General features: G+C 42.7%; 1 protein-coding gene across 5 annotated transcripts in view; it reads left to right on the forward strand.

Annotated features, from left to right (window-relative positions):
* The window catches only part of CDK5RAP2 (CDK5 regulatory subunit associated protein 2), a 2172192-nt gene that overhangs the window by 79884 nt on the left and 2066070 nt on the right, over nt 1-26238 (forward strand). For all 5 annotated transcript variants that reach the window (XM_069609888.1, XM_069609889.1, XM_069609892.1 and 2 more), the window contains exon 3: nt 639-706. In XM_069609888.1, the coding sequence (XP_069465989.1) occupies nt 639-706 (68 nt within the window). The remainder of the gene's footprint in view (nt 1-638; nt 707-26238) is intronic.

The raw sequence follows: 26238 nt of genomic DNA on the forward strand, positions 1-26238 counted from the left end.
AACGAGCTGATAGAATATACATTCTATCTAATTCAAGAAAATTTATCAGAGAAACCAAGGACTAAGCTATATGAAAATCAGTAATTAACATGAGAATATACTTCCAACAAGCAAAGAGGAGCTATTAAGAAAACTCATTTTATGGAATCAAGCACATTGAACTTATTGACTATTTCTTTTTTCAGTCAAACAAAGAAAAGGACAGGACAACAAACATCTGCAATCAATTATCACTTGTCAGAAAGCATACACCTGTTGTAAACATTCCTTAGTCCATGGACAGAAAAATTAAAATAAGGGAGGGGTAAATCAAGGAGCATAGCAGGGGCAAGGTGGACAGTATTTCGTAAATTCGGTTGGGGTGCTTGTTTCTGGATGTATGTTTGCAATCTCGCGGGTGGTTGATTGGCCGCAAGTATTGGTTTGGAAGAAGGGTGACACTGGTGTTGGGCAATCCTTGCACTGGCTGCAGATTGACCGTTCTGATACTCTAAAACTATTACTCATTCCTAAATCATCAGATAAACATTCTATGCATGGCCCTTTCTCATGGGTGTAATTTACCACAACAGAAATATTGTAAGTGAGTATAAGTTCTGCTTGTATTACAACTTTCTTCTTTTGTATCACGTTTCCAGAAATCTTAAGCTTTGCAGACCATGGATTTTCACCTATCAGAGCTCGAACCATGAAGGATTTTGAAAATGTAAGTTATTTATTATGAACATATCTTGTTGTGACTGCGAAGAGCCAGGAATGAGACGCAGGCTCAAATGACTCATGGGTTTTGGTTTTAAACCTTTATTGAAACAAATGGAGTTTGTAAAATGCGTCACTATTCCTATTCTAGGAGGTATTTGCCTACCTCAAGCAAAACTAATGGGTCTGTCCTTTGTCAAGATGTCCAAAGCAATATCTGTCCTGTGTCCGTAATCCTATTCTGGCCCTCACACTCTAAAAACAAACTCTTAAGGCGTAAAGGGTATTGTCTCTTGATTTGACAAAAAAAAGTGCACAAATGTTTCAATCCAACACAAAGGTTCAACTCACAACGGAAAGGTTTCAAATGGACAATGTTCACAGTTCCAGGAAATGGCTCCCTTCCCCAGATTCCTTGTACTATTAGCTAAAATTCAAATAAAGAAAATAGTTAAGTTCTTAAGAACCCAAGAGGATCACTCCCTCCTCTTGATGTGTTCATAGTACGCAAGGAAATGGCACATTCCCCAAGGTTTTTCTTCACTTTCCATATGGTTCAAATCCTAAGGTTATGTGTCTTCCTAGGGATTCTCCTTTTACTTTAACACAGTTTTATACAGGTCCCAGAGTTGTATGCCATTTGGTTTCTTCCCCTGTCGGGCTCTTTTTACATATTGATAATAGTACAAAATGTCAAGGGCATGGGTCTTCCTTGAGATTCTCCTTTCCAGATTTATAACAGTTCACACTCTCAAGGGCCTAGACCTTACTTAAGATTTGCTGTTCTGGATTTATAACTTATACACACCCAGATGCGAGTTCCAGACTCTCAGGTGACCGGGTATCTTCCCCTGTCAGGCTCTTCTTCCAATTTTATAACAGTTAACACACTTCAGCTTCACCTGGTATGTTCTTCTGCCAGGACTTTAAGCTATGACTTTTCCTTTTTAACCATGAAATTACCTTAGCCCATGTTTGGCTTATCCACTATTGCTTCACACAGTTCTTTTCAATATTCACTCCCTTGAGGTTATTTGCCTCTTTTTCGTCAGCATTTCTCTTTATACTGCTTTCACCCTTGAGATATGGGTTCAATAACACATTCGTAGTTTGGTTCACAAATACGTTAGCCTTCCTTTGTATCTAGCTCTATTCTCATGAGGCAGCACGCTCTGCCAGACAACCTGGCAACCAATCTGGTTTCTATGGTATTACCTGTTGCTCTTTGAGTTCCCTTGCCTCGGTTCCCTTTACTCAGCGTTATTCCCACAGAGAGGCATACGCGTGCAGGCAACTCGGTAACCCATCTATCCTCCCTGGTTGCTTCTCTCGTTCCTTTGCTCTGGGATTCTTCCGGTTTCTGTCTCGGCATGCATCCCGTTAACCGCTGCGTTCTTGATGTGTCCCTTTCTTCATGCGCGGTTCCCGCTGCCTTAATTTCTTGGGCGGAGAACCTTCTGCATCAGGGTTTCCCTCTCCCACTCTTGGCCTTGCAACCACACCGTTTCCCACGGCGTGGTTCCTCTTAGCGTGGTTCTTGACATTGTGATGAATCCAATGGAGTCGTCATGGATTCCCTGGTGATTACCTCCCATGTGGCCAGGGAACTGCAGCGGCTACCTGATCCTGACCCTCGAGCGGTTATATGAGGGAGGATCACATGGGAGGAGAAAACTACTGGGGAGATGTTATGACTTAATTGGATGAGACCTAGTATTCCCCTATTTCCCACGAGCAAGACGCTCTAATACCTGAGTTCTTAATGGCTTATTGACATTCTGGTCAACCCCCCACCTTTGACACAAACACCCACAACTCGCACATAACACCATTTGTTTCTGATGTGCCTTTGTGTGAAATCTCTGAGACTTAAAAGTCCAATGACATCCATGGACTCCAACTCAGATAACCACCCACTGAGAAGAGGAGGGGGGGGATGAGGGAGTTTGTGCAAAGTGACAGGAGCTCAAAGTACAACATGCAGGCTTGTTGTTTTTCATAGTCTTCCGTGCGTGGGACATTTAAAGATGGCAACCGCACTAATGAATCAAGCAATGCAGGAGAAGACGTTGATCCCCCATGCAGAGACTCACGAATGTGAGGCACATGGACAGGTGTGGTGGAACGAAGGCGGCCACCGGGACAGGAGGAGAAACACTGCATGGGACCAAGAATGACAGTGGAGATGCTGGGAGCTGCGCAGGAGCTCCTAGATGTTGGGCCGCTTGAACAGACCGTGTTCTCCAGTCCGGGCCAAAAAGGCCAGCTGGCATGTGACCGCAGGGCCACACAGGACGCTGGAAGAATATCTGCACACTCCAAAGTGGAAAGTAGGTGAAAGAACCACTCCGCAGAGGCGCGAGCAGAATCTGAGACCCTGAAAGGAACCAGTGAGTTGGCCCAAGGTAGCTGAGGACCCCGGGGCGTTCCGTCAAACGCGCCAACACATGTTTGAATGATACGAAATGGCTGATGCAGAAAATACCCATTTTTTGAATGCAGTCAAGGCAAAGTACAAATTCAACATCTAATAAGAAGAATGTTAGAATGCAGACAGGGCAAAGTACAAAGTCGAACCCCATTCAGGTACAGATTCATGAGATGCCAGTGTGGGGGAACATTTTGAGCGAATGTTACCATAGATGGATACACCAAGCACCTCACAGTACATGCTATTGTGGTATAGCCAAAGAATTGTGAACGCATAAGAAGTCCTAGCAGGCGAGTAAACCAGGCAGCTGAAACTGTATAAAGATTCCTGGCAGTGGGGTATACCAGGAGATCTGCAAAGAGAAATGCTACAGAAAGATGCTTAAACATGAACTTTGTGAGTCCAGTGAAGACACAAAGGAGCTATTAGCTAAAGAGACACTTTTGCCATATTATTTAAGAATTCACGGGAAGGAGATCACCTTCTGGATCCAAGAGTCTTTACCTTGGAAAACATTTTAATTGGAGTCATTCATATACTTTTATTTTTTTAACCCTTTTGCCAACATCAAGTTAAAGACATTTCCTTGCACCCCTTTGTTGTTTTGTAGTGTGAGGGTCAGGATAGTAGGTTTTGGACACACAGACAGCTTTTCAGTTACTGACATCCTGATACAGACAGATCCTTAGTTTTTGGTTTCTAGGTAGGGAAGTTCCTCTTTAGAATGGGGCCAGAGAGGCATATTCCCAACCCATTTACTTTAATAAATTTCTTTAACCAAAAACATGACAACTTTTTGTCCAGCTTTCATTTCTGACCCCTCACAGCTGTCAAGATGTTTGAGATTACTCTTTATGTGAACTTGCTACATTATTAATATTGATATCACTTTTCACATACTGCTTTTTGACACTTTCATTGTGCTTTCAAGCACTTTCATTTAAAGGTTTTATAAGTATCAAATATAATGGTACTCCAGGTTTTGACTTCCAACTAAAGTCTGAATCGACCCAACTGATTCCGAACCTTTTTTCAGCAGGCGGAACCCACATGTCTGAGATGAGAACACAAGTCACTGATGCTGTGTTGAATGTTTTTCAAGAATATTATGCTTCAGACACTATCGGCCTGTGCTGTTTCACAAAACACAAAATACAAAAATGTTAGTCAAAATAGAAAAGTAAAATAAAACCTTAACTGTTTTATGCAGTGAAATAATACCCAGTGAATGGGCCCATTTACCGGTCTTTATACTCTCTAAGAATTGATTTAACATTTGTTAGGCAGAAACCTGTGCAGTCCCCTCTGGGACCTCTGCAAAAGATTTAAGACTACAGGTGTTTGGCAGTAAACCCACTTGGTAGCAGTCTGTACCACACAGATTCACTTGGTAGCTGTGGCTGAGCAGTCAGACTTCCCTCAAGAAGAGTTAGGCAGTATACAGAGTATTCACAATAGGTTAAAAGAACACAGTAGAACAAGCAAACACTGACCAGAGCTTGGTGTAAAAGAGATATAATTATTTATTTAAAACCACATCTAATAAAACACACAGGCACTAATATTAAGCAGTTGAAAAACACGGTCACTAAAAGATATAGACTCCCTTAAAAGAATGTTAGACAAGTCTTAAGTAAAGCCCCACTTATTTTCAGACAGCAGTGAGCGCTTAACGCAGATGGCACTCTAATAATTCGGTTTAAAAGGGAGAGAAAGGCAGAGCATAATTTGAAACAGATCCCAACACTTTCAAAAGAACACAGCAAGAGAGGAAGGCAGAGTCAAACCGTGAAGTTATAGTTCAGAAAGCCGGATCCACTTTAAGAGGATCAGAACGAAATGTGTCCAAGGTCACATGGTTGAAAAGTGCACAAAAGTCTCTTGAGAAGGTTCAGAAAGAGTTGGACCAAAAGAAAGGGACCAGTTATATGGTCAAGGCGGTCAGCCCAGTCCAGAAGGTTAAGGGATTATTATTACCTTGTAGCAATCTTTAGAAAGGGAGGACTGGCGGACACGGTACCTTAAAGTGGTGAGAATACTCCAGCGGGGGCAGTTGTTCCTGGCAGCGGATGCAAGTCGATTCTTCGTCTGGGGGAAGAGAGGATCTCGTCGGGGAGGAAGACAGGAGTCCGTTGCACTGCCAGGGAAGAAACCAGCTGCGGAGTTCTCAGTTAAAAGGAGCGGTCCTTTTATTCGCGGTCCAGTGGTAAGTGGCTATCTGGTTGCCAGCGGTGCTTGGCACGGGCAATTCGACCACCAGACGTCCTGGGATGCGAGGAAAAAAAGGTGAACTGGTTGTGCCCACCAGTCAGGGGAAGAAGACTCTCCAGCCGAGAGATCTTCTCTGTCGTCGGGAAGTGGTGAGTTGGTTCCGCAGGGCTCCACCGGTGGTGTCGTCGTAGCAGGTCGGCTCGGCTTCTCCCTCGTCGGATTCTCCGGTCCTGTGGCGACTTATGAAGTTCCAGTCCCAAAAGCCCTGCTTTTATGCAGCACACCCCCATTCACTCAGCCTAGCTGTCACTCAAACATGCTAAGTGGTGAGCCGGCCGGCTCACCACTTGGGGAAATCATACAAGAGTGCGACTTGAGTTACCCAGGTAACTCAGTCCAGGGTGCCTAAACCCCCTCCCACACCCCTGTGGTACCCAGACAGAGTGGCACCACTTTTGGAGGCTTCTGTGGAGAAGCCCGCCAAAAAGTGGAACAAAGGGCTCGACTTGGGTTGGAGTCACAGAAGAGAACACAAACGCCATTTTAGAATCGAGTTCTGGCAAAAAATACCAACCGGCGAATTAATATTAAATAAATAAACCGGCGGTATGTTCGAGGCTATGAGAATTAAATAATTAAAGTTGGTAGCCTCGAACAATGGGAAAATCCCATAGAGATATATTCGCGGTCGAATATAAAAAGTAGTATCCACTGCCACCAGCCAAACCTCGATCAGGGGGGATGGAGACGTGCCCCCTCGACTAACAGACCACGGGGCAATCGAATTGCCCCGACCAGTATGTCCACAATATGATGGTTTGTACTGGTTTCTGTTCATAATTTGGGACTAGTAAAGCCAATGGTGACTTTACATGCCCTGGGAGACAGTAGTCAGTCCCAGGGTATGGAGTCTATGGTGGGGTGTCACTATGACACCCCTGTGTCACTGCACGGAGGGTGCTGTGTAACACACATAGTAAAAACACATGAGGCCCTATGGAGTAAAGGACCCCATAGCCCATAAAACACATTAACAGTCAAAGGAACACCACAAATCCATGTCCAAGAGTGGGAGAAAAAGAGTCTCACTCTTGGCAGGAGGAAAAAAACAAACTCCAGAAATCCAGCAAAGCTGCTGGGGGACTCACTAGGTTAGGAAATTCAGCCTAAACAGATAATTCTCCCTAACAACATTGAAGGTATTTTTCCAGAGGGATGCAATTCCCAAGCCTGTGTTTTTCCTGCAGAAAATCGCCATAGATTCAATATTTTTAGAATATTCTTTATAACCAGTCCATATCCCTTAGCACTTTCAGAAAAAAGAATACAATTGTTTTTCTTTTGAAGTTCCAATAAAATGTAATTTGTTTGAAGGGACAACAAAGGAACTCTTCACAATTTTACAGAATCGTTGGCATTGGGCAGGTCAATTCTACAAAGCGTTTCTTTCCTGCACTCTGATTTTGTTTTCCTGCACTCTGATTTTGTTTGTTTCTATTACTGATGGAAAGTCTGACGTTGGCAAGTGGAATGTGAAGATCGCTCTATTTCCTCCCTTTGATGCTCTAAGCATTGCTCAGCATTGATGTCATGCTTTTCTCTGTTAAGTTGGACATGGAAATGTTGTGACTTTTTATTTGGCGTCTTTGCGCACCTGTCGGATCAAATTTAAAAAAAGACACTTGGTGTCTAATTTAAAAGCATTCCCTAGCCTGTGGTGGGAGGAAGAAAATTAGGTGTGGTTGGAGATTCTCTTCTCTCGCCCAGGGCTATAGTGGAAAGTCGCAGGATCCATGGATTCCAGAAGTGGTTGAACAGGAGATTATACTCACATTTCTTCTCCCCCCAAAGACCCCTTTTCTGAATGCTTATCTTTTAACCTAAACCGTTGACCGAAATTAACCTTTTGTAACTGTTTCTAGAGTATGTCACCCAAGAAGAGAAAGGAGCTTCTATTCACTCTTTGCAGATAAGAACAGGAGGCAGAGTTTATGATTAATCTTGGCCTACCACTGTGTCGTCTTGTTCCACAACAGTGAATACACCAGATTCTTTCTGCTCTCCTTTTGTGAAACTGCTTCTGTGCCCTAAATTATACAATTCCACCTGGCGTGTGTATGGGGAAAGTCTTGGATTTGTTTGCCATCGTAACTCTTCTTTCTCACCAGCCTTACTAATCCCACCACAACACCTGCCATCAATGGGATTGATGTTTTGTTGGATTGGATCTGTTATTTCATCCAATCCAGGTTCCGACAAATGTTTTTTCTTAGTCCCTTCCCCTCATACCTTTTCCATTTATCGAAGGGTTCACTGAGAATATCCTTTTGGTTGGAATTCTCATCATTTTTGACCAAATCCTGATGTACGCGGTCTGACCGCTTTCTTAGCATATGGTCGCAGAGCAGATCTTGGAATTTATTTTTTTCTTTATTTAACTTTGGCAGAGATACAAGCAATGCAGTCTAGTTGAGGCAGAGTGGCATAATATTGCCATTGGAGCAGTTTAAAAAAAACAATAAAGAATTTAATACAATATTACTCAATGTGTTTTCATTTCCGTCGCTTAATACGTTATCCATAATAAAATAAATTGTACATTGCATAGTACATTATCCCTTTTCATTCGATAAAGTTGAACATTTTCCCATATATCCTTGGAACTCTGTGTATATGGATTTAATGTATATCTCTTTCTGATAGATACACTAACTATTCATCCAGCTCTTATTCGATTTCCACAGTTTCAATATACACTTAAATTTAGTATTTTACAAACTTTTTTATTCTTCCAAAATCCTTTCTAGAGATAGCAAGTCGTCCAAAAGACGTATGGCACATCGAAAAGAGAAAGGGAAAAAAAAAGGAGTAAAATAAAAAGGAAAAAGAAAAGAAGGCCTGTTATCAAGGCAAGGGATGTGTTTGAATCAGAGTAACTATTAAAGAGGAGCCCCTCTCTGGATCGCACGGTCTGTTCAAATAGGAGTCTGAAGGCTAATGTTGATCATAGTCTTGCCTGTTCTATGTGCAGGTCTTTCTGATCACTTCTCTCCAAAATTGAACAACTCTGAATATGAGGCTTTTATGGCCTCCCATCATCAAGGTGGCCCAGCGGTCCTCAGAAGATGGAGAGGTAGCTTCTGATGGCAACATGGCGCTGCCCTTTCTTCTTTCCTTGACTAGGCCTTTGCATTCCATGATCAAATGGTGGAGCAATTCAGGTTGGGGAAGGCTCTTTACAGAAACAACATGCAGTGTAGGTATCCGTGATTTGCTTGGTATGTACCAAAAACTCTCTTGTCGGTAATAAATTGAGACACATCCGGAGGAATACGTTTCGGTCTGCTGGCATGGAAAGAGCTTCAAATAGGGTGGTAGCTGATTCAGAGCTCTACACTCCCGGATACAGTTTATCGCCAATTTATAATGACTTTTCTTATCTAAGGTATACATCCAGTCATTTAGCTGTATTTTTGTTTTCTCTTGCAGTGGTCGCGTTTGCAGCATTTCCAAAGTGCATTCTAGTTTGTCAGTGTCAAGCACTGTGTCATGAGAGGTCATTGTTCTTGTTCTTAATGTCAATTGGTGGCAAGTTGTCTTCCACTATGGTTTTTCTGAAGAACTCTAATGATTTCCATACTTGGATTGACTGCATGGATTGCAGAGCTAATTCAAAACGTATCCGTTGCACTGGATATGCCTTTGGGAGGGAGATCATTTTTCTCAAAAAGGTCCCAGTTCTGCCATAACAAGTTCAAGGTTGCTTCACCGCCATAAGTGTAGGAACAACCTTTTGGTGGTAGAAGGCAATGTGTGGCCATAGGAAAAACTTCTCTTATATATATTTCTTTTATATGAGAAGACCTTGACGAGCCAGTAAAGTTTTGGCTCTCAGATGTTTCTCCCATTCCTGTTCGCAGACTCTCTGGTTTAACCATACACCGAGGTATTTGATAGTTTTTACATGTTCTAGTTTACTTGCATTCAGGTAGATGGCAACATCATTCTTCTTTTTTCCTCGTTGATAAACGAGGGCCATGGTTTGGGATTTCCTTATGTTGATCAGTGCTCCAGATAAGATTTTGAGATGGGAATATTTTGCTCTCTATTTTTAAACTTTGAAAGTAAATGTGATTTTAAGAGAGTAAAAATGACTTTTCTCCTTCGAAAGAGTAAAATGTATGCGACATCCAGCAGACGTGTGTAAAAACTGTATGGAAATCATTACTATGCGGCAGCTTTCTGCATTGTGACAGAATACACCTTTCATTATTTCTGACCATTTGATCTCTCCTGTATATACTTAAATGTTGAAATCACAAAAACCTAGCCAATTATATAGTAAAGCATACATGAATTTGTATTGTGTGTTTTGAGATTCAATAGCAGAATTGTCTTTTGATGTTTAATGAAAGTCCTAATTTCCTGGAGCTATTACTACCTAATGGTATGCCAATGTTATGATACAACAGTGTAGTGAGGCAAGGACTCCATACTAAATTCTATATCTAATCTAGTGGTCAAATGGTTATTTATATAGCTCTTTTGGCAAGGCGCTGTACATAGAACATATTCATCACAATTATCACCAAACCAAAGGTACTCTTTTGTCAACCTCGAAAGGATGAAAGGCTGAGTTGGACTTGCTGGGATTCGAACCCGCAAACCACATATCACGCAGAGATTACAGCAACGAGTGCTCAACCGGCTGAGCTATCTTATTGGCTAACATCCTTCAGAGGTTGGTTAACTGAGGATCGACTGAGGTATAATGATCACAGTACCTAGATGTATGAAGAACCATTTATGAATCGCTGCATAAAGTTAAATACCTATCTGGATTATCACAGGGACAGGTTTTTCTGAGTTTCTTTTTCAATTATCAATGCAACTTTCATTTGTTTGTTTTTGAACAGTGCTTGCACTTTCTTGAGTCAGGTTTTGGATGTTTTATTTGTAGTCTTGGAGATCTGAGAGGCTAGAACACCTGTGATCATTGTAATGACAATTACTCACCCTGGAGCAAAGACTCTGCTGCCACTGACCATTTATAGTAATGTACCCCATTGACTGCAAGTTTGAATGGATGCAAACTAGACCGTGCGTACTCATCATTTTACAAACTGTTTTTATAATTAGACTGTAAATTAAATTAGAAGTGTAAAAATGATCCGCCTCTGCATGATTATGCACACAGCACCGGAACTCTAAAAAATACACTTGTGCAATACTGGTTTGCGTTCACTGGAAAAAAAGCACAACTTGTTAAAAAAATAATTCTAGGAAAACATGAACAATGCTTCTGAAGCTGAATGGAAATTAACCATTCCTTTTATCAGTGTGCAGTTTATTTTTTTGAAAGGCTTCAGAGAAATGCATTCTATTTCAGAGGTGGCTTGCAATTACATCCATGTTAATAAAAATCTTAAGAAGCCTTCTGGTTTCTGTCAAGTAACCTGACCTTTGCACTGCCCTCTGCTCTAAACCTGTGTGTAAATGTACCCAGGAAAATAATAAAACTTGCGTATTTGCAAGATTTTCATGCGTAAAAAGGCCTGGTACTCGCCTTATCTGGAGCCCTGATGTTGATAATAAGGTCATTAGCTTTAACATATTTCGCAAGAGTATTGATTCGCCTTTGGAGACCCAGTGTCTTTTTGCCAAGTAGAACAAGATCATCAGCGTACATGATCCAAGGCACAGGGATCCCGTTAAGAAGGGGGGGATTTACTGTTATTGTGTCTTGAGAGATCGCTAGGTCCGAAATATATAAGTTGAAGAGCGTGGCTGCTAGCGGGCAGCACTGCTTCAACCCATTCCACGTTATTTCCTTTGTGGTTGCCCCTTTTGCAGATAACTTTATACCTATGGTGGTATTAGAATACAATACCTGAATCCCTGCCAGGAGATCCGCCGGACAGTTTCAGGATTGTAGTTTCTTCCATAGTTTTTGACGGTTTACACTGTCAAATGCAAGTTGTAAATCTACGAACACAGCGAGAATTTGCAATTGCCTCTAATTTGAGGAGATTCAGGATCATCAGGTTGATGTTAGTGCCTGCACACTAAACAAATCCCGTTTATCTTGGGTCTCTTCTCATGCTGAGTATGGACCATTTGGTCAGTCGACCTAGCAGGATCGAGGCAAATAATATAAATATAAAAGGGGTCCAACAATGCTATCGGCCGGTAATTTGATGATATTGTTCTGTCTCCTTTTTTAAATATTGGAATTGAAACTGCTGTCTTCCATGTGCTTGAAATGTATTTAAGTTCCTTTATTAATTTGAAGATCAGGTGGCAAAGATCTGTCCAAGCTTCCGGATTTGTTTTTAAAGTTGCATTGGTTAGCTTATTGGGGCCAGGGCGCGGGATGGATTTAGATGTCCAATGTGTGTCAAATTCTTGTTGCGTTCCCATTCTATATCCCAATTCTTTAATGATGGGCTTGTTTGTAGTCCTAGCAAGGAGTTGGGAGAAATAAGTCATCCATGCCTCGTCCGGTACATCCGAGAAGCCCCCAAAGGTCTCGCGTGTTTTGTTGGGGTAGTGTGCTTAACATACGTTCAGCATCTTTTTGGCAGTATATTGCTCGTGTGTTGCAGAGCCAGTTTGGATAGCTTAGTTTGTATGTTTTCGTATGTCTCCAGCGTTCTTCCAGATTAAGTGGAAGCAGCATCTTTAGTTGTGAAAGCAGTGGTTTCTTTCTGTCAACGATTTTCTTTGCTGTAGACATGATAATGGTAGTGCAATACGAAGGTTTGAGGTCTGCCGTTCTGTATGGGGAAAAGAAGCCATTCATACTCGAGCATTTTCACACCCTCAAGGGGGTGTTTGAGAAGATGTCTTTTAGACCTAGTGTTTGGTCTTGCGTGATACAAAGTCTGTTTTTCCCATTATTCAGTTCTAGTCTTGGGAGACTATAGACCGGTGCTCTTTCTTGTTGTTTTTTCTTTGTCAGGGTTAGCTTATGGTGATCGCTATTTGTAGCGGCAATGATCTTCATTGTGTCAAGAGTGGGCAGGAGAGCCTGGGAGGTAAATATGTAGTCCAGGTACGCTTGGGAGTGCCTTTTATTGCATGTTGGTGCCGGAGGGATGTCCTTTCTCGGCTGTCCATTCATTAGCAGGATATTTCTTCAGTTAATTCTTTCAGCAGTGTATGAGCTTTCTCAGGGAGTTTATTAAGGGGGTTTAAATTCCAGTATTGTTAAAAAGATGAATGTTGAAATCTCTGCAGAGAATAACATCTACTGTTTTGAAGCGACTCTGTATATCATCGATATTTGAAAGTAGAGCATCAATGAAGACGTAGCTGCTGGGTTCCAGTATAAATTACAAATCCTGAGCATCTTCCGGTTTATTGCATTTTTAGTTGTAGCCTCATTTGTTTAAGGTACTAGGACAGGTCTCGATTATGGTCACCTGCATAAATGGATAACGGTTTCGCGTCTCCATGACTGTCAGTATGACCGCAGATTTGGTCACTAGTCCGGAAGAGGGGTGTCCCATCCTTCTTGTGATAGCTGGGTTAATGTAAGTTGTATATCCATCACAAATAGGTTGGTTACTAATCCAGGTCTCCTGTAAACAAATTATATTGAATTTTTGTAGGTTATGGTTTCCTTCTTGAAATAAATGCGAAACCCTCGCATGTTTCAAGCACAGAGTTTCTAAGGAAGGTTCTCCGCTAGACGTAGAAGTTATGGATTCTTTGTTGTACGTATAGACTGGCCAGAAGAGGGTATAGGATTTCTTTTTCCTTCTGACTGGCTCCTTGCGGTCTTGATTTCTTTGGTTCGCCTTCCATCAAGGGAGTGAACGTTTATTTTCACGTGGTGAGAATTCAATTATTTTTCCTCCGGTACATTTATGTCTGTATTTTGCCTGTTCGTTGGTGCTTTTATCACAGCGTGTCTCCTGTTTTGTAATCTTCTATTATGCATCTCTCCTTGGTTGATCTTATGTTTCGGGTCAGCATCAATTGGGTGAAATCCAAGTGGCAAAAATGCAGCCTTCTGATCTAATATGGTTGTATGTATTCTTCTTGAGTCAACATGCAATACAACCCAGTCAGTTCTTGATTCTCTTACAAATTTGACTATTTTGATTTCATGAGTGTTAATCTACTAGTTTTGGTAGCACCAGTAGCAGTCTAAGCACATTTGTTCTGTTAAGGATAAGACTGCCATCTCCCTCTAGCAATCTTTTGATTACAATGGTATTGTCCTTAGTTTTTGATCGCTAGTCTTCAAAAATGGGTAGTAAATGTACTTCTTCGTTTTGATCTAGTTGTTTAGCTTCTTGTTGTTGTACTTTGATTTTCATCAGAGTTATCTTTTTGAGCAAGTGTTTGGAAAGAGGATCCCCTGTGAGGCTGCTAATACGTCGTGCGGATATGAAATGGCACTAGTGGAGCAAGAAGCACTGGCTGAGATTTCCAGTTCATTATCCGATCTTCACACGATAGGTCGGTTTCCACTATGTGTGGAATCTTTTCTCCCTTTATTATCAGTTATATAAACTGAGAGATTTAGCAAGATATATCTTTGTTACAGTTCTTATTTCGACCAGGATGAGTTGGTGCCTTCCTGTTTTCCCCCCAAGGTCAGAAGGATCTGTTTCATCTGCTTTTTTCTTGGCTATTGTTTGTGTGTGTTCTGTAGTGGAAGCAGGTAGTTTTAAATTCCTCAAGAACGCTTGCAAGCCTTTGGTGTTGGATTTTGCTCTGGGTGGTTGGTTTTTAGGTTTTTGTTGTTGATTCTTGTTGGTTACAGCAGACTTTGGGGGCATTTCTTTTGTGAGGTTTCAAAAATGGCAAAGTTATGTTTGTTCTCATCTTTTTGCCAAGATGTTTTTAGGATATTTTTCTTATTTGGTATTCTTTCGTCCAAGTGTGAGGCCAGAGATGAACAGGTAGGCTCTTTGTTTTGCTGTGTGTAATTGTGCGGCAGGGTTAGATCTATTCTTTCCTGTGTCTAGATTCTCTTTCAGGGTCGGCATATCTGGAGCCACTGATGGAAATCGTTTTCACAAGGTCGATCGTTGGAGCATTATTGTCAATGCCTTTTTTTCTTTCGACTTGGCATAGAGGGTGCTTCCAGGTCATGCGTTTTTAAGAGTAGATTTCTTTCCTGGGTTTAGCTGATCAGTCCTCTCATCTACCTCTTTCAAGTCTTCATTTGATTTCATGTTGGACTGCCACTTGAGCGGCTCCATGGCTTGTCTGGTCTCTCAACAGAGTATTTTGATCATATTCATCATAGCTCTCGTCATGCTGGCCCTGTCGTTGTGATTGCTCCTTGCTATATCAAATAGCCGAGCTTGCCACTGCGCAGAACTTTCGGCTTGTAAGTCCAGTCTTGCTTGAATTTTAGTAACAAAAGTTTCCTATGGCTTTGTTTCGTATGATTCATTGCCAGCAATGTTGCTTGGTCCTTCATTGCCTCGCTGTAGGATTCATACAATTAAGGGTGCTAGTGAAATTGTGCACGCTGCCATAAGGAAGTTTTGTAAGTCCATAGTTGTGGTGGGAATCGATGGATAAGATTCTTGTGTGCTTGGTTGGTATAGGCACTGAGGAGCTACAGCCTTGGTCTGCACTCTATCTTCCGTCAAGTCCTTGGAGCAAACCCACCCCTCAATCCTCTCCCTCTTTGGTTTATTTTAGTAACTCTATAAGGGTTGTACAGTATCTTTGTTTTTTGATGATACACTATGGTCCGAGAGGCCAGCAAGGGTTTGCTGGTTGATCTTTCGTTCAATCATTCCTGTGAAGTTTTACAGTGGTACTGTGGGCACATAATGCAGCAGAGTGGAGGTGAAGTCAGTTCTGTTATTTCTTGGCATGATTGGGAGTGTGAGTCCAAATACTGCATTCCTCTTCTCGTAATTTGACATCACGTATTTGATTTCCGTAATGTCCAGCGACCGCTGTGCAGCATGTCCATTATCAGGGGGCAGGGCAGTATTTGAAGTCCTCATCGCCCTATGGGCGGAAGGGATATTTTTCTGCCATAAGGATATAGCCTGTATGGCTCTGTCCTTTTTAAAGTTGGTGTTGATAAGTAAGCTGCAGTGTCTTGCGTCTTTTTCCCTTCATATTCTGAAGGGTTCAAAACACCATCGCCCTCAGTTTCTATTCCCGCCTAACTGGTCTCACATAGTTCAATCGGTGTACGCTCATACTCGTCGAACAGCGAATGTGAGTGCTGAAGGAGTGTATTGAGACTTGAAGAAGAGATGCTGCCAGGGCAAGGTTCCATTTCGTCTTGCGTGTTAAGGTCTAATGAGCAGCAGTATTCATGTCGAGTTCAGGCTCTAGCTCTGTGACCGGCTCGAGGGACCCTACACTAGCTCGTCGGTGTTTCCGAATTAAAGCTGGGAGGAGCTAGATCGTGCAGAGCTTGCTTTATCTTCTCCCAACCTATCTCGTTCACAAGGGGCCCCAATGCATCTCATGTTTCTAGGGTATCTGAGTCTCGATGCACCAACACACTCACCTGATTATCCAGGAGGGTTTCGTTTTTCATCTCAGACCATTCCTGTCCGCATCGTACATTGGGCGGGTCGGAGGTAATTTCTGCCTGTGTCAGTGCAGTAATCGAGACATCTGATGCGAGGAACGTCTTGGTTTGGTGCTGCGTCCGTGGGCCAACAGGTAACACCATCAGGTTAGCCTCTGCGCACCTCCAGCAAACTCCTGTGCCGAACTTTCGCACCAGCGCTTCACACCAAGGAGTGGTTTTAAGTTTTCACAAGTAGGTGGAGACTTGAAGCCTTAAGGCAAAATTAGCAAAATACAGTCCTGAGCAGGCCGCACAGAAAATCAGCCGCCACATAGCCACTCCAACAAACTCCAGTGCCAAACTCTCGCTGATGAGAGATGCAATGTTGAAAAATCTACGGCCAACAGTCGAACCGTTCTCTATATCCCCAAGACGATATTTATTAGGTGCCGTGTTGGAGGAAGAGCAGTTGATTGTATTAGCAACTTCACACTAAAAATGGATAATATGTGTATATTGATATGGGCCTGCGTCCTCCTCGATGGCCCCTCTGGCACAGATGGAAATATGGCTGATCATGTAGATGTACCTACCACATTCACCACCCGAACCAAAATGGCGGCCGCATTGGCATTGCTCTTCCCCTCACCAAGATGGCCCCAAGCATTGGCACGCAATGTCAAGACGTCACAACATCGCTGTTTACCGGCGTGATCCCTACCACAGAAGGATTCTTCCATAAGGAAAGCATAGGTTAGTTGCCGCTGTGGACATTCCCATCTTTCCTTGCCTTGATGTTCATGTGACTCCTGCTCCTCCTTGTTCCCTTTTGCTCTAATTTCTTTGACTACTGTGTTCTTTCCCATTACTTTTTACTCTCATTGCTATCCTGGATCTGCTATACCAGAGTTCCTCTATCTTGTCTCCAGTATACCAGAGTTCCATTCAGCTTGCCCCCAGTATTAACTTCATCAAAACAGCGGCAAAACCTTCAATATCTTTTTTCGCCTCTTTGGTTTTGCCCCTCTGACAGCCGCTGTGGGTCTCACAAGGCTGTTCTTGTTGCCTTGGTAGGTTCTGCGGAGACCATTGGAGGCTACCCACACTCTCTGGATCTGCAGCGTTTGAAGACAAACACCTAATGTACGCTCTTACTAACATTTGATAATAGTAATTTCCAAAACACATGCATAAAGTTTGGTCAATAATGACAATTAGGTCATGCATCCTTTTTTGCATGGGGAGACTTAGCTACTCTAGCTGCTGTATAATGCAGTTGATTCAGTATTTTAAATTGTATTAGAAACCTAGAGTTTATCGAAACCCTTTTAGTCAATATGACATTTCCTTCAGCAGTCGTCTGAAAGTTTGTATCTCATATCATCCTCTCATTGAGAACATATTTTGGTAGAGATCTCCTGGTTGTATTGAACTTGGCTATATAATAGTACTAGCTTCCTATTTTCTGTTCTTTGTACTTAACTGGATGGGCAATGGGCTGCTAGGGGAAAGTAGGCCACTTGCATGTACATGCTGGTTTTATGCAATCATTTTATAAAAGTGACAATGGGGTCATTCCCTAGTTTAAATGAGATGTCTTTCTGGGATAAAATTGTACATCTGGGAACATGTCCTCTAATAACAGAGTTTTGTGTCTGTCCATCTTGTCCGTATGTCCTTGTGTTGGCAGGATGTCAGAAAAATTAGTGGCAACAGATGGTTATAGGGTATATTAGTATTTAACTGACGGTATATAGTCTAGCTCAGGCATTCACTGTTTTATGGACAGGGTTAAATTAGAAGGTGTCTTCATATGTAGGGTTACAAAATCACAGATGGTAGTTTAGCATGATTGGACCCTTGTCTTTAGTTGCTTAAATGAGGACAAGAGTAGTTGGGAGTATTTCAGTAAAATACTTACTATGCCTAAGCTACCAAATGGTAGATTTCAGAATCAGGGGCCGCCAACCACCCTTGGTCAAACGATTTCACAATATTCTTCTGGCTCATGCTAGCATTTCCATTTCCCAATAAAAATTCAGATGCTAAGGTTCGGATTTTATTGACGAATCCAGGAGATTCCTTCCTTCTCCTCAAGGGGGAGCCACATCCTTTGTATTTTTATTAGTTATTTGTAAAGCGCCTCAAACCAACAACCTTGTAGAGCTACAAGACTCACTAACGGAGACGCATAGAGGAAAACTAATATGCCAAACCTGCATTAATCTTTGCCTTCAGGCATTTCTTAAACTGGGCTAAAGAGGAAATAATTTTGTCTGATAGGTGCCCTCTTACCACACGTGCCAAGATAGCAAGGCTCATTACCTGGTAGACCCTTCTACACAAGGGTAACGGCTTCATGCCGCACTCTCTGCTCCACTGGGAGCTGATGTAGCTTTTGACGTGCCTCAGATAAGAGTTCGCCTCCCAAGGCCAGAAAGTGCTTGTACGGCTTCATTCTGGATCACTTTGAGACTAGGGAGGTGAGCCTGCTATGCAATACACTCCCTGGGGGCACGTGGCAAGCGGGATCTCGCTGGGGGTGCATGGGGGAGGTACCCTTACTCCTTAGGGGACATGGAGTCTCCAGATGGAAATCAGGGCTTGGTTGCTGACACAGTGCTAACCTTGATACCAAAAACGGGACCAAAGGCATTGCTTCTCTAATTATAGAGAGGAAGGTAAAAAGGCAGAGACCAATATAAAGGAGGAGCGGGAGAGCCTGAGCAAGGCAGTACGCAGCAGAAGCCAGCACTGTAGCGCCAAACCAATCCAGCCTGTGGGCAGGACCCTTGAATATGTGATGGGCAGAGGAATCAAGGAGGGTGGACAGCCCCAAGGCACACAGGTCCCATGAAGTGGAAGACCGAGCCGCCGCAGACGCAGCACATCAGCGTTCACGTGCAATGGTGTAGAGAGGACAGACCACTGCAAGGATGCTGATGACCAAGGAAACATGGTGCCGCTGCTACCAGAGCAGCCGCCTCCCCCGAAGAACAATACCACCGAAACTCTGGTACACATCCAGCACACAAAGGAGGATGGTAAAGTTCTGAAGCACTCCCCGAGGGGGTGGGGACAGTACACAATCTGTGTGTGTGTGTTTGTTTGTTTGTTTGTTTTTTGGGGGGGGGGGTTTGCACAGCCAAGAAAAGGAGGAGTAGGAACAATTCTCTAGGCAAATTTACTCTTTTCTTTTTTTTTTGTTTGTTATTGGAGGTAGGGTCAAACCGTAGGATACAAGGTTTATTTGTGTGGGACGTCCTGAAAAAGCACTCTTTTGTCATTTTCTAGAATAGATAATATTCATAGAAGTAGGATTCAAATGTGGCATTTTCTATAAATAAACCTCTGAAAAGTCGTCTGCTTGTCTATCTGACTTGCCAAACTGGTCATATTGGTACATTGAAGAAATAGTATAATAGTTTTTATTTTATTTATTGAGCATTTGTTAGGCGCCTATACAACAACATGGTTTTTCCAGGTGCCACGAGACTGAATGGGGAGAGAGCAAGGGTGGGTAAATAACAATGGCAAAGAAACAGGGAATATACAATCGTGGTCCTACTAGGCCTTGTGACATTCAGATGTGCAAGTGCAGTGAAGAGAAGTGCAGGAGATGGATATGGGGAAGTTTAGGGAGGGGTGGGGGAGCTGGGTATGGGCAAGTATTGGTGAAAGCCCGGGTATGGGCAAGTGCTGGTGAGAGCCTGGGACGGAAGTGACTAGGGAGGAGGCCAGTAGCTAAATGCTAGAGCGAAGAAATCCCAGTGGTGGGATGCACAGCCACCAGGCGGGTGGGCACAAGGGCAGTACTGAGGGGGAAGAGTGCTGGAGTGGACTGGTTAGAAGGCCTGGTATCTGTGGGATTCATGAGTGACCAGACCACCAGTCGCAGCGGCAGTGGGGTGATTAGCAGAGAAGGGAAAAAGGTAGAGAAAAGCAAGTTTTGAGAGGTTTCCGGAACAGAGTCTGGCTCAAGTCTGAGGGCAGGGAGGCTGTTCCAGAGAGAGGCACTAGCCGAAAAGAGAGACCTGCCCCCCACTCTCAGCTTGGAAAAATGTTTGACAAGCAGAGAGTTGGAGTTAGAGGAGTTGGAGTTGGAGCGCAGGGCTCTAGCAGGGAAGTATTTGGGGACAGAAAGTTGGAGATAGCGTGGTCCCATACCCCAGAAAGGGAGTATTATCATATTTAATAGTGATATGCACCCATGTGTTGAAAGCAGGAGTTTCACCCATGTATGATATGATATGAAATGGCATTTATAACGCGCCTATACACAAGCTTGGAGCTGATTATTGCGGGATAAGTGCCCAGAAGTTTGTGATGAAGAGATTCATGTTTACTAGTTACACACATTCTTAATACGGCAATGCAGAGGCAGTCCATTGACATAAAAGAGTTTCTAAAATGGCCTAGTTTTCAGAGCAAACATCTCAGACTTCGTCCAATTCACCTGAAACACTTGTGTACGAGCGCAATAGAAATAAAATATCAATCGATCACCTGGAATCCTGTATATTGCACACATTGCTTTATTTGGATATCCCATACTTAACAAAATATCCTCTGCATATAAGGATATGACTTCAAGTGAGCCTGACGTACATAAGTCATCGTGTCCATGCTTGATTCGTATAAGCAAAGCTAGCGGGTCAATACATAATGCAAATATTAGTGGGGAGAGGGTGCACCTTGGCCTTGTCCCCCTCCCCAAAGGTATCATGGGAGGAAGTAGACCGATCGTCAAGGTCTTTATGAAGGTAGATTTGTACAGTAATCAGACATATTTTATAAAGTTAGATCCAAACTGAAAGAAATGTAGTACAGTGAAGAGAGAATTTCAAGAGATGGAGTCAAATGCTTTCTCTGCATCTAAAATGGCCGCTATCGCATTGGCATATTTGACAATCTATATACAAAAAAGTCATCTTAGATTTAGAGCAGCTGTCCTGGAAGGAATAACAACCGACTGATCTGAGTGTACTAAATGTATTGGGAAGTAATCTATTGACAAACAATTTGTCAAAAAATGTTGGGATCTACATTTATCAAGATAACTGGCGATATGAGCTAGGTTATACAGGTGATTTTTAGGTTTTAAGCAGCTGAATTATTACTGCCTCTCTCTGGGATAAAGGAAGAGACCCTCTTTAAACAGATTCCTCCCACACATTCAACAGATGCTTATATTCCTTAAAGAAATTCAGCCAGTAGGCCGTCTGTACCCGGTGCTTTTAAAGCCACATCTGAGGGCAGGGTTGGAAGGTGAATTTCTGACAGGTACTCCCTAATGTCTTCAATGGTACAGTTATCGGCGTTGGCATACAAAGAAGCATAGAACTGTGCCAAGTATTTGTTTATGGTGGCTGTTTCAGTAAGAATATTTCCATCCTGGTTTCTAACTACAGTTTTGAAATTGCTGCCGTGCTCTGTTCTAATCACCTGGATCAAACATTGTCTGTGTCTATCGGCTTGCCCATATTTAAATGCTTGAATAGGAGAGTTAATCTTATTTCACGCACTTCCAAGGGGTCGGCAGTGAGGAGAGTATTAATTATATCTCCCAGTAACTCTTTAACCGGTTTTTGCCCATATTGAGTTTCTAACAACCATATTGTTTTCTCATTTGAGAATAGTTCTTTCGAATCTGCTTTAATATTCCACAAGATGTTGATAGTGCTACTCCCAGAATATATGGTTTGCATGCTTTCCATATAGTCTAGAAAAGAGGTAATGACCCCACTTTTGTCTCAAAGGATATCTTAATAATATTGGACGGAGTAAAATTAGCGAAGATGCAGTCAGTTTCCAGAGTGGTCTAGTTAAAAGCATTGTCCACAGTCGTACAGGCAGTAATGTGATCCAGGTTTGTATGAGGTAGAATATTACAATGTTAAATCGCTGCTATAAGGGAGGACACAGTTAGCCGAAAATCTGTTTGCGATAACAGGTCATGGACTGACGAATAGTATGAATATTCCCCAAGGTGCAAGTGAGTAGTCCTCAATGAATCTGAAAGTGTTAGGGTGGTCATTGCCTGGCCAATGGGCCTGGCGGCTGCTGATAATGCCAGAGGGCCTTTAGTTGATGGGTCCAAATTTATATCTATGCTTACGTTTGTTAAAGTTCCCTCCAAGTAATATGGCAGTTTCTTCCTCCAGAATGCATTTATTAGATTTTTGTCACATGCAGAGTTGTCCTGATTTAGGACATAGGTGTTAATCAGTACCACTGTGACTCCAATCAAGAACCCCAGACTATTCTGTATTTCACTGGAGGATATATACACTTTGTTGCATTTAAATTGCAAAGAATGATGCATCAAGGTGAGCATTCCTTGTGATTGTGAGGAGTAATTTTGTAAAACTTGTTGTTGCCCCAATTCTGAGCAAAGATAAGATATTTAGTTTCTTGCAGCATCACTATCTCGGGGGAATGGTGTTTGATGCATTAGATTACCTTTCTGATTTTAATTGGATTGTTAATTCCACGAACATTCCACCTAACATATAGGATAGATGGAAAAACCTGGTTATTCAACATGCCAATAACTTTTGATTGATCTGTAACTTGAATGATTTCCTCCACAAGTTGTATATGCCGCACCTTCTGCCATTAATTTCAAGCACAATTCTCTCACTCACTCCCCCCCACCCCACTTGACAGTGTAACCCTTAAAAAACCTAACTGATAGAAATGTTGCAGGGGTCTTTGCAATCGGTATATCTTGATGCATGTAGGAGGTATCTCGGCTGTTCTAAAAATTATTATAGGAAACTGCATTGGGTTCAGAACAATACATATATGCATGGCAACAGATAATGGCACAAATGAAACCTCATCTTTCTCAATCAACCGAGTCCACAGATTCTGTTGAAATTGAACTTTTAGCAGAGGACGGGGATCGTGACTTCAATAAATGATGCAGCCTCAGTTGCAGAAGTGAAGCAATATGTCCGGGATTTGTGCTGTATTTTTAGCTTAGCAGGTAAAAGCATAGCAATTTGTATTTGTTGCTCTTGTGATGGGGCATTACAGAGTCAAATAGTTTGTGCTATGTTTGTATGGAGGGTGAGAAGTTAGGGTATTAAGAATACTTGGGTGGTGTCATGATATAACTCAACGCTCCCTGGCAAGTTTCAAAGTTAGTTCTCTCTAGTTCATTAATCGTGCCACAATAGGGAAAGGTGGGCATCAAGGTTTGGGTTTAGGTTGAAGAGACATATTTGCTCTTCACACCAAGAACAGAGAAGAAAAACTGGTGTTATCCAGTGAGGAATAGAATCATTTTTAGACAAAGAATTCCATCGATGTACATTGTGAAGGTATTCTAAAATATGCAGATTATTCAGATTTCATCTGGATCATTACTCCAAGTCTTTGCATTTTTGCTTAATAGTAGAAAGATCATTTCTAAGAGTGTCAACCACAGATTCCAATTTGTTAATATTGTCTTCAGTCGCTCCAATCCTCTGTTCAGCTTCCATAATATGCTTGTATTCTTTATCTAGTTTTGATTGGAGAAAGTTGATATTAGAAGCAAGGTCGTTGAGCTTGGAATTGTTAGCAGAGAACCTGTTCTGCATACCTTTCTTTATTGCGTTAACTCGAAGCTATTCATTATTGCAGTCAGCTCGAAGCTAGATGTTTGTTGTGGAGGGGCATCCGCCAGGCCACTATTTGCAGTGTCCCTAGGACCATATTCTTAGCCGGTGTACTGGTGAATGAATCCATAGGCCCATGCTTTTTATTAGCTCTTCTGGTCATAGATGTGTTTATATTCTGATGAATTACATGAACCCGCTTGACATCTAGAGAAGATTTTTCCTTCTCTCTAAAACTGTTAATAGCCTCTGTCTTGTGTGGAGTGGAATATGTGTCACCTAGCTATTGTTAGATTTGAAATTGGACCCTTTAGACACTTCACTGGGTTTATCGAGTATTCGTTCCACTCGGGAGAGAACTAAACCTTTCTCATTTTGTTAGTAATTAATATCTTCAGTGTTTACCATGACCACGCAGCCGCATCGGATAGTAAAATTCTCCCTCCGTGCAGATGGTATCGTTTTTGAACCCAGAAAGGAGAGCAACATCACACGTGTTAAAGCAAATATTATGAGCCATTTAATTTATAATCAAAAATAGTCCATAGGCGCACCTGCGAGAATGAACACGGCTAAATTACCTGTTCTTTGGGAAGGTACCCACTCGAGAGTCTGCAGTGACACTTTAGCTCACTGTACCTTTCACAGAAGGGAAATAACAATTTGCATATCGGTCTTTGTCCCGCCCACATGGACAGTCCAGCACCGAAATGCTATGTCAATTCTCTTCTTAACAAGAGTAGCGACAGCAACCCCATACACGTGTTTCAGTCTTGTTGGGCCTCATTAATGAGGTGGAACTGTGCCTCTCTGAGCACAGTGAGCAAGGGGTCCACGTCTGGATGACCCTAGGAAACTTAAGGTGACTAAACCTAAGTCCCATATTTTTTGCAACGTGTTAGGGAGAATTCTCTGTTTAGGCTGAATTTCCTAACCGATTGAGTCCCCCAGCAGCTTTGCTGGATGTCTGGAGTTTGTTTTTTTCATCCTGCCAAGAGTGAGACTCTTTTCTCCCACTCTTGGACATGATTTGTGGTAAATTGCTTTGAATGTCAATGTGTTTGATGGGCTATGGGGTCTTTTACTCCATAGGGCCTCATGTGTTTTGCTATGTGTGTTACACAGCACCCTCCGTGCCGTAACACTGGGGTGTTCTAGGTGACCCCCACCATAGACTCCATACCCTGGGCCTGACTACTGTCTCCCAGGGCATGTAAAGTCACCATTGGCTTTACTAGACCTAAATTTACTAACAGAACCCGTACAAACCATCCTATTGTGGACGTACTGGTAGGGGTAATTCGATTACCCCATGTCTGTTGTTTGAGAGGGCACTGTCCCGTCCCTCCTCGTCGAGTTTTGGCTGGTGGCAGTGGAAACTACTTGTTATATTCGACCCCGAATATAATTCTATGGGATTCTTCCCATTGTTGGAGGCTAATACCTTTTCACGTTAGTCTCTAACATACCGCCGGTTTATTTATCTTAAATAAATCCACCGGTTGGTATTTTCTGCCAGAACTCGGTTTTTAAAATGGCGTATATGTTCGCCTCTGTAACTCCGAACCAAAGGTTGAGCCCTTTGTTCCACTTTTGGCGGGCTTCTGCCCAGAAGCCCTCCAAAGTGGTGCCTTCTGTCTGGGTACCACAGGGGGTGTGGGAGGGGGTTTAGGCACCCTGGACTGAGTTGCCTTGCCAACTCAAGTCGCATGCTGGTGTGATTGGCCCAAGTGGTGAGCCACCCCGCTCACCACTTAGCGTGGTTTGATTGACAGCTAGGCTGAATGAATGGGGGTTTCCTGCATAAAAGCAGGGCTTTTGGGACTGGATCTTCAGAAGTCGCCACAGGACCTAAGAATCCGACGAGGGTAAAGCTGAGCCGACCTGCAACGACTCACCACTTCCCGACGACAGAGGAGATCTCCCTGCTGGAGAGTCTTCTTCCCCTGACTGGTGGGAACAACCAGTCCCTTTGCTTTTTCTTCGCTTCCAGGGCGTAGTGGTCGAATTTCCCGTGCTGTGCACCCTGGCAACCGGATAGCCACTAGCCCGTACCGCGACCAAAAGGTGGTGCCTTGTGACGGAGCACTCCGCGGCTGGTCTCTTCCCTGGTGGTGCAACGATCTTCAACTTTCCTTCGACGACGAGACCATCTCATCTCTTGGCAAAGCCCCGACTTGCATCCACCACCAGGAACAACTGCCCCCGCCGGAGCTGTCTCTCCACTTACAAGGTACCGTGTCCGCCTGGCTTCCCTTGTGACGGTTAGCGTGAGGTGTCTTAATCCTTACCTCTCCATTGGGTCGTCTCCAGACCTTCTTAACTTTTTGTTCTAAACTGGTCCAACCTTTCTGTGACAATTTGCTACAAAGACTTGAAGTGCATTTCCACTGTGATACTTTTTGGGACATATCGCCTTGCCTCTCTCCGAATGGGCCTGGTCTCTGAACTTTGTGATCTACAGTAGACCCTGCCTTCCTTGCCTTGCATTTGCTTTGTAAAAGTGCTGGTACCGAGTTGGTTTCATACTCTGTCTTTTTCTCTCCCGTTCTAACGAATATTAAAGTGCCATCTAGGTTAAAGCATTCACCTCTGTCTGCAAATAAGTGGTGCCGTTGAACCTAGACTTGTCGAAATATTGTTAGGGGATAGATATAAGTATAGTAATTGTAATTGAAGTTGTTTGCCGTAATAGTGCCAGTGTGTTTTTCATAGATGTGTTTTTACAATAAATAATTATATATCTTTACACCGAAGCTCTGTTCCGTGTCTGCTTGTTCTAC

This window comes from Ambystoma mexicanum, chromosome 8 (genome assembly GCF_040938575.1).
Source record: "Ambystoma mexicanum isolate Mex_15411 chromosome 8, UKY_AmexF1_1, whole genome shotgun sequence".
NCBI classification, from domain to species: Eukaryota; Metazoa; Chordata; class Amphibia; order Caudata; family Ambystomatidae; genus Ambystoma; species Ambystoma mexicanum.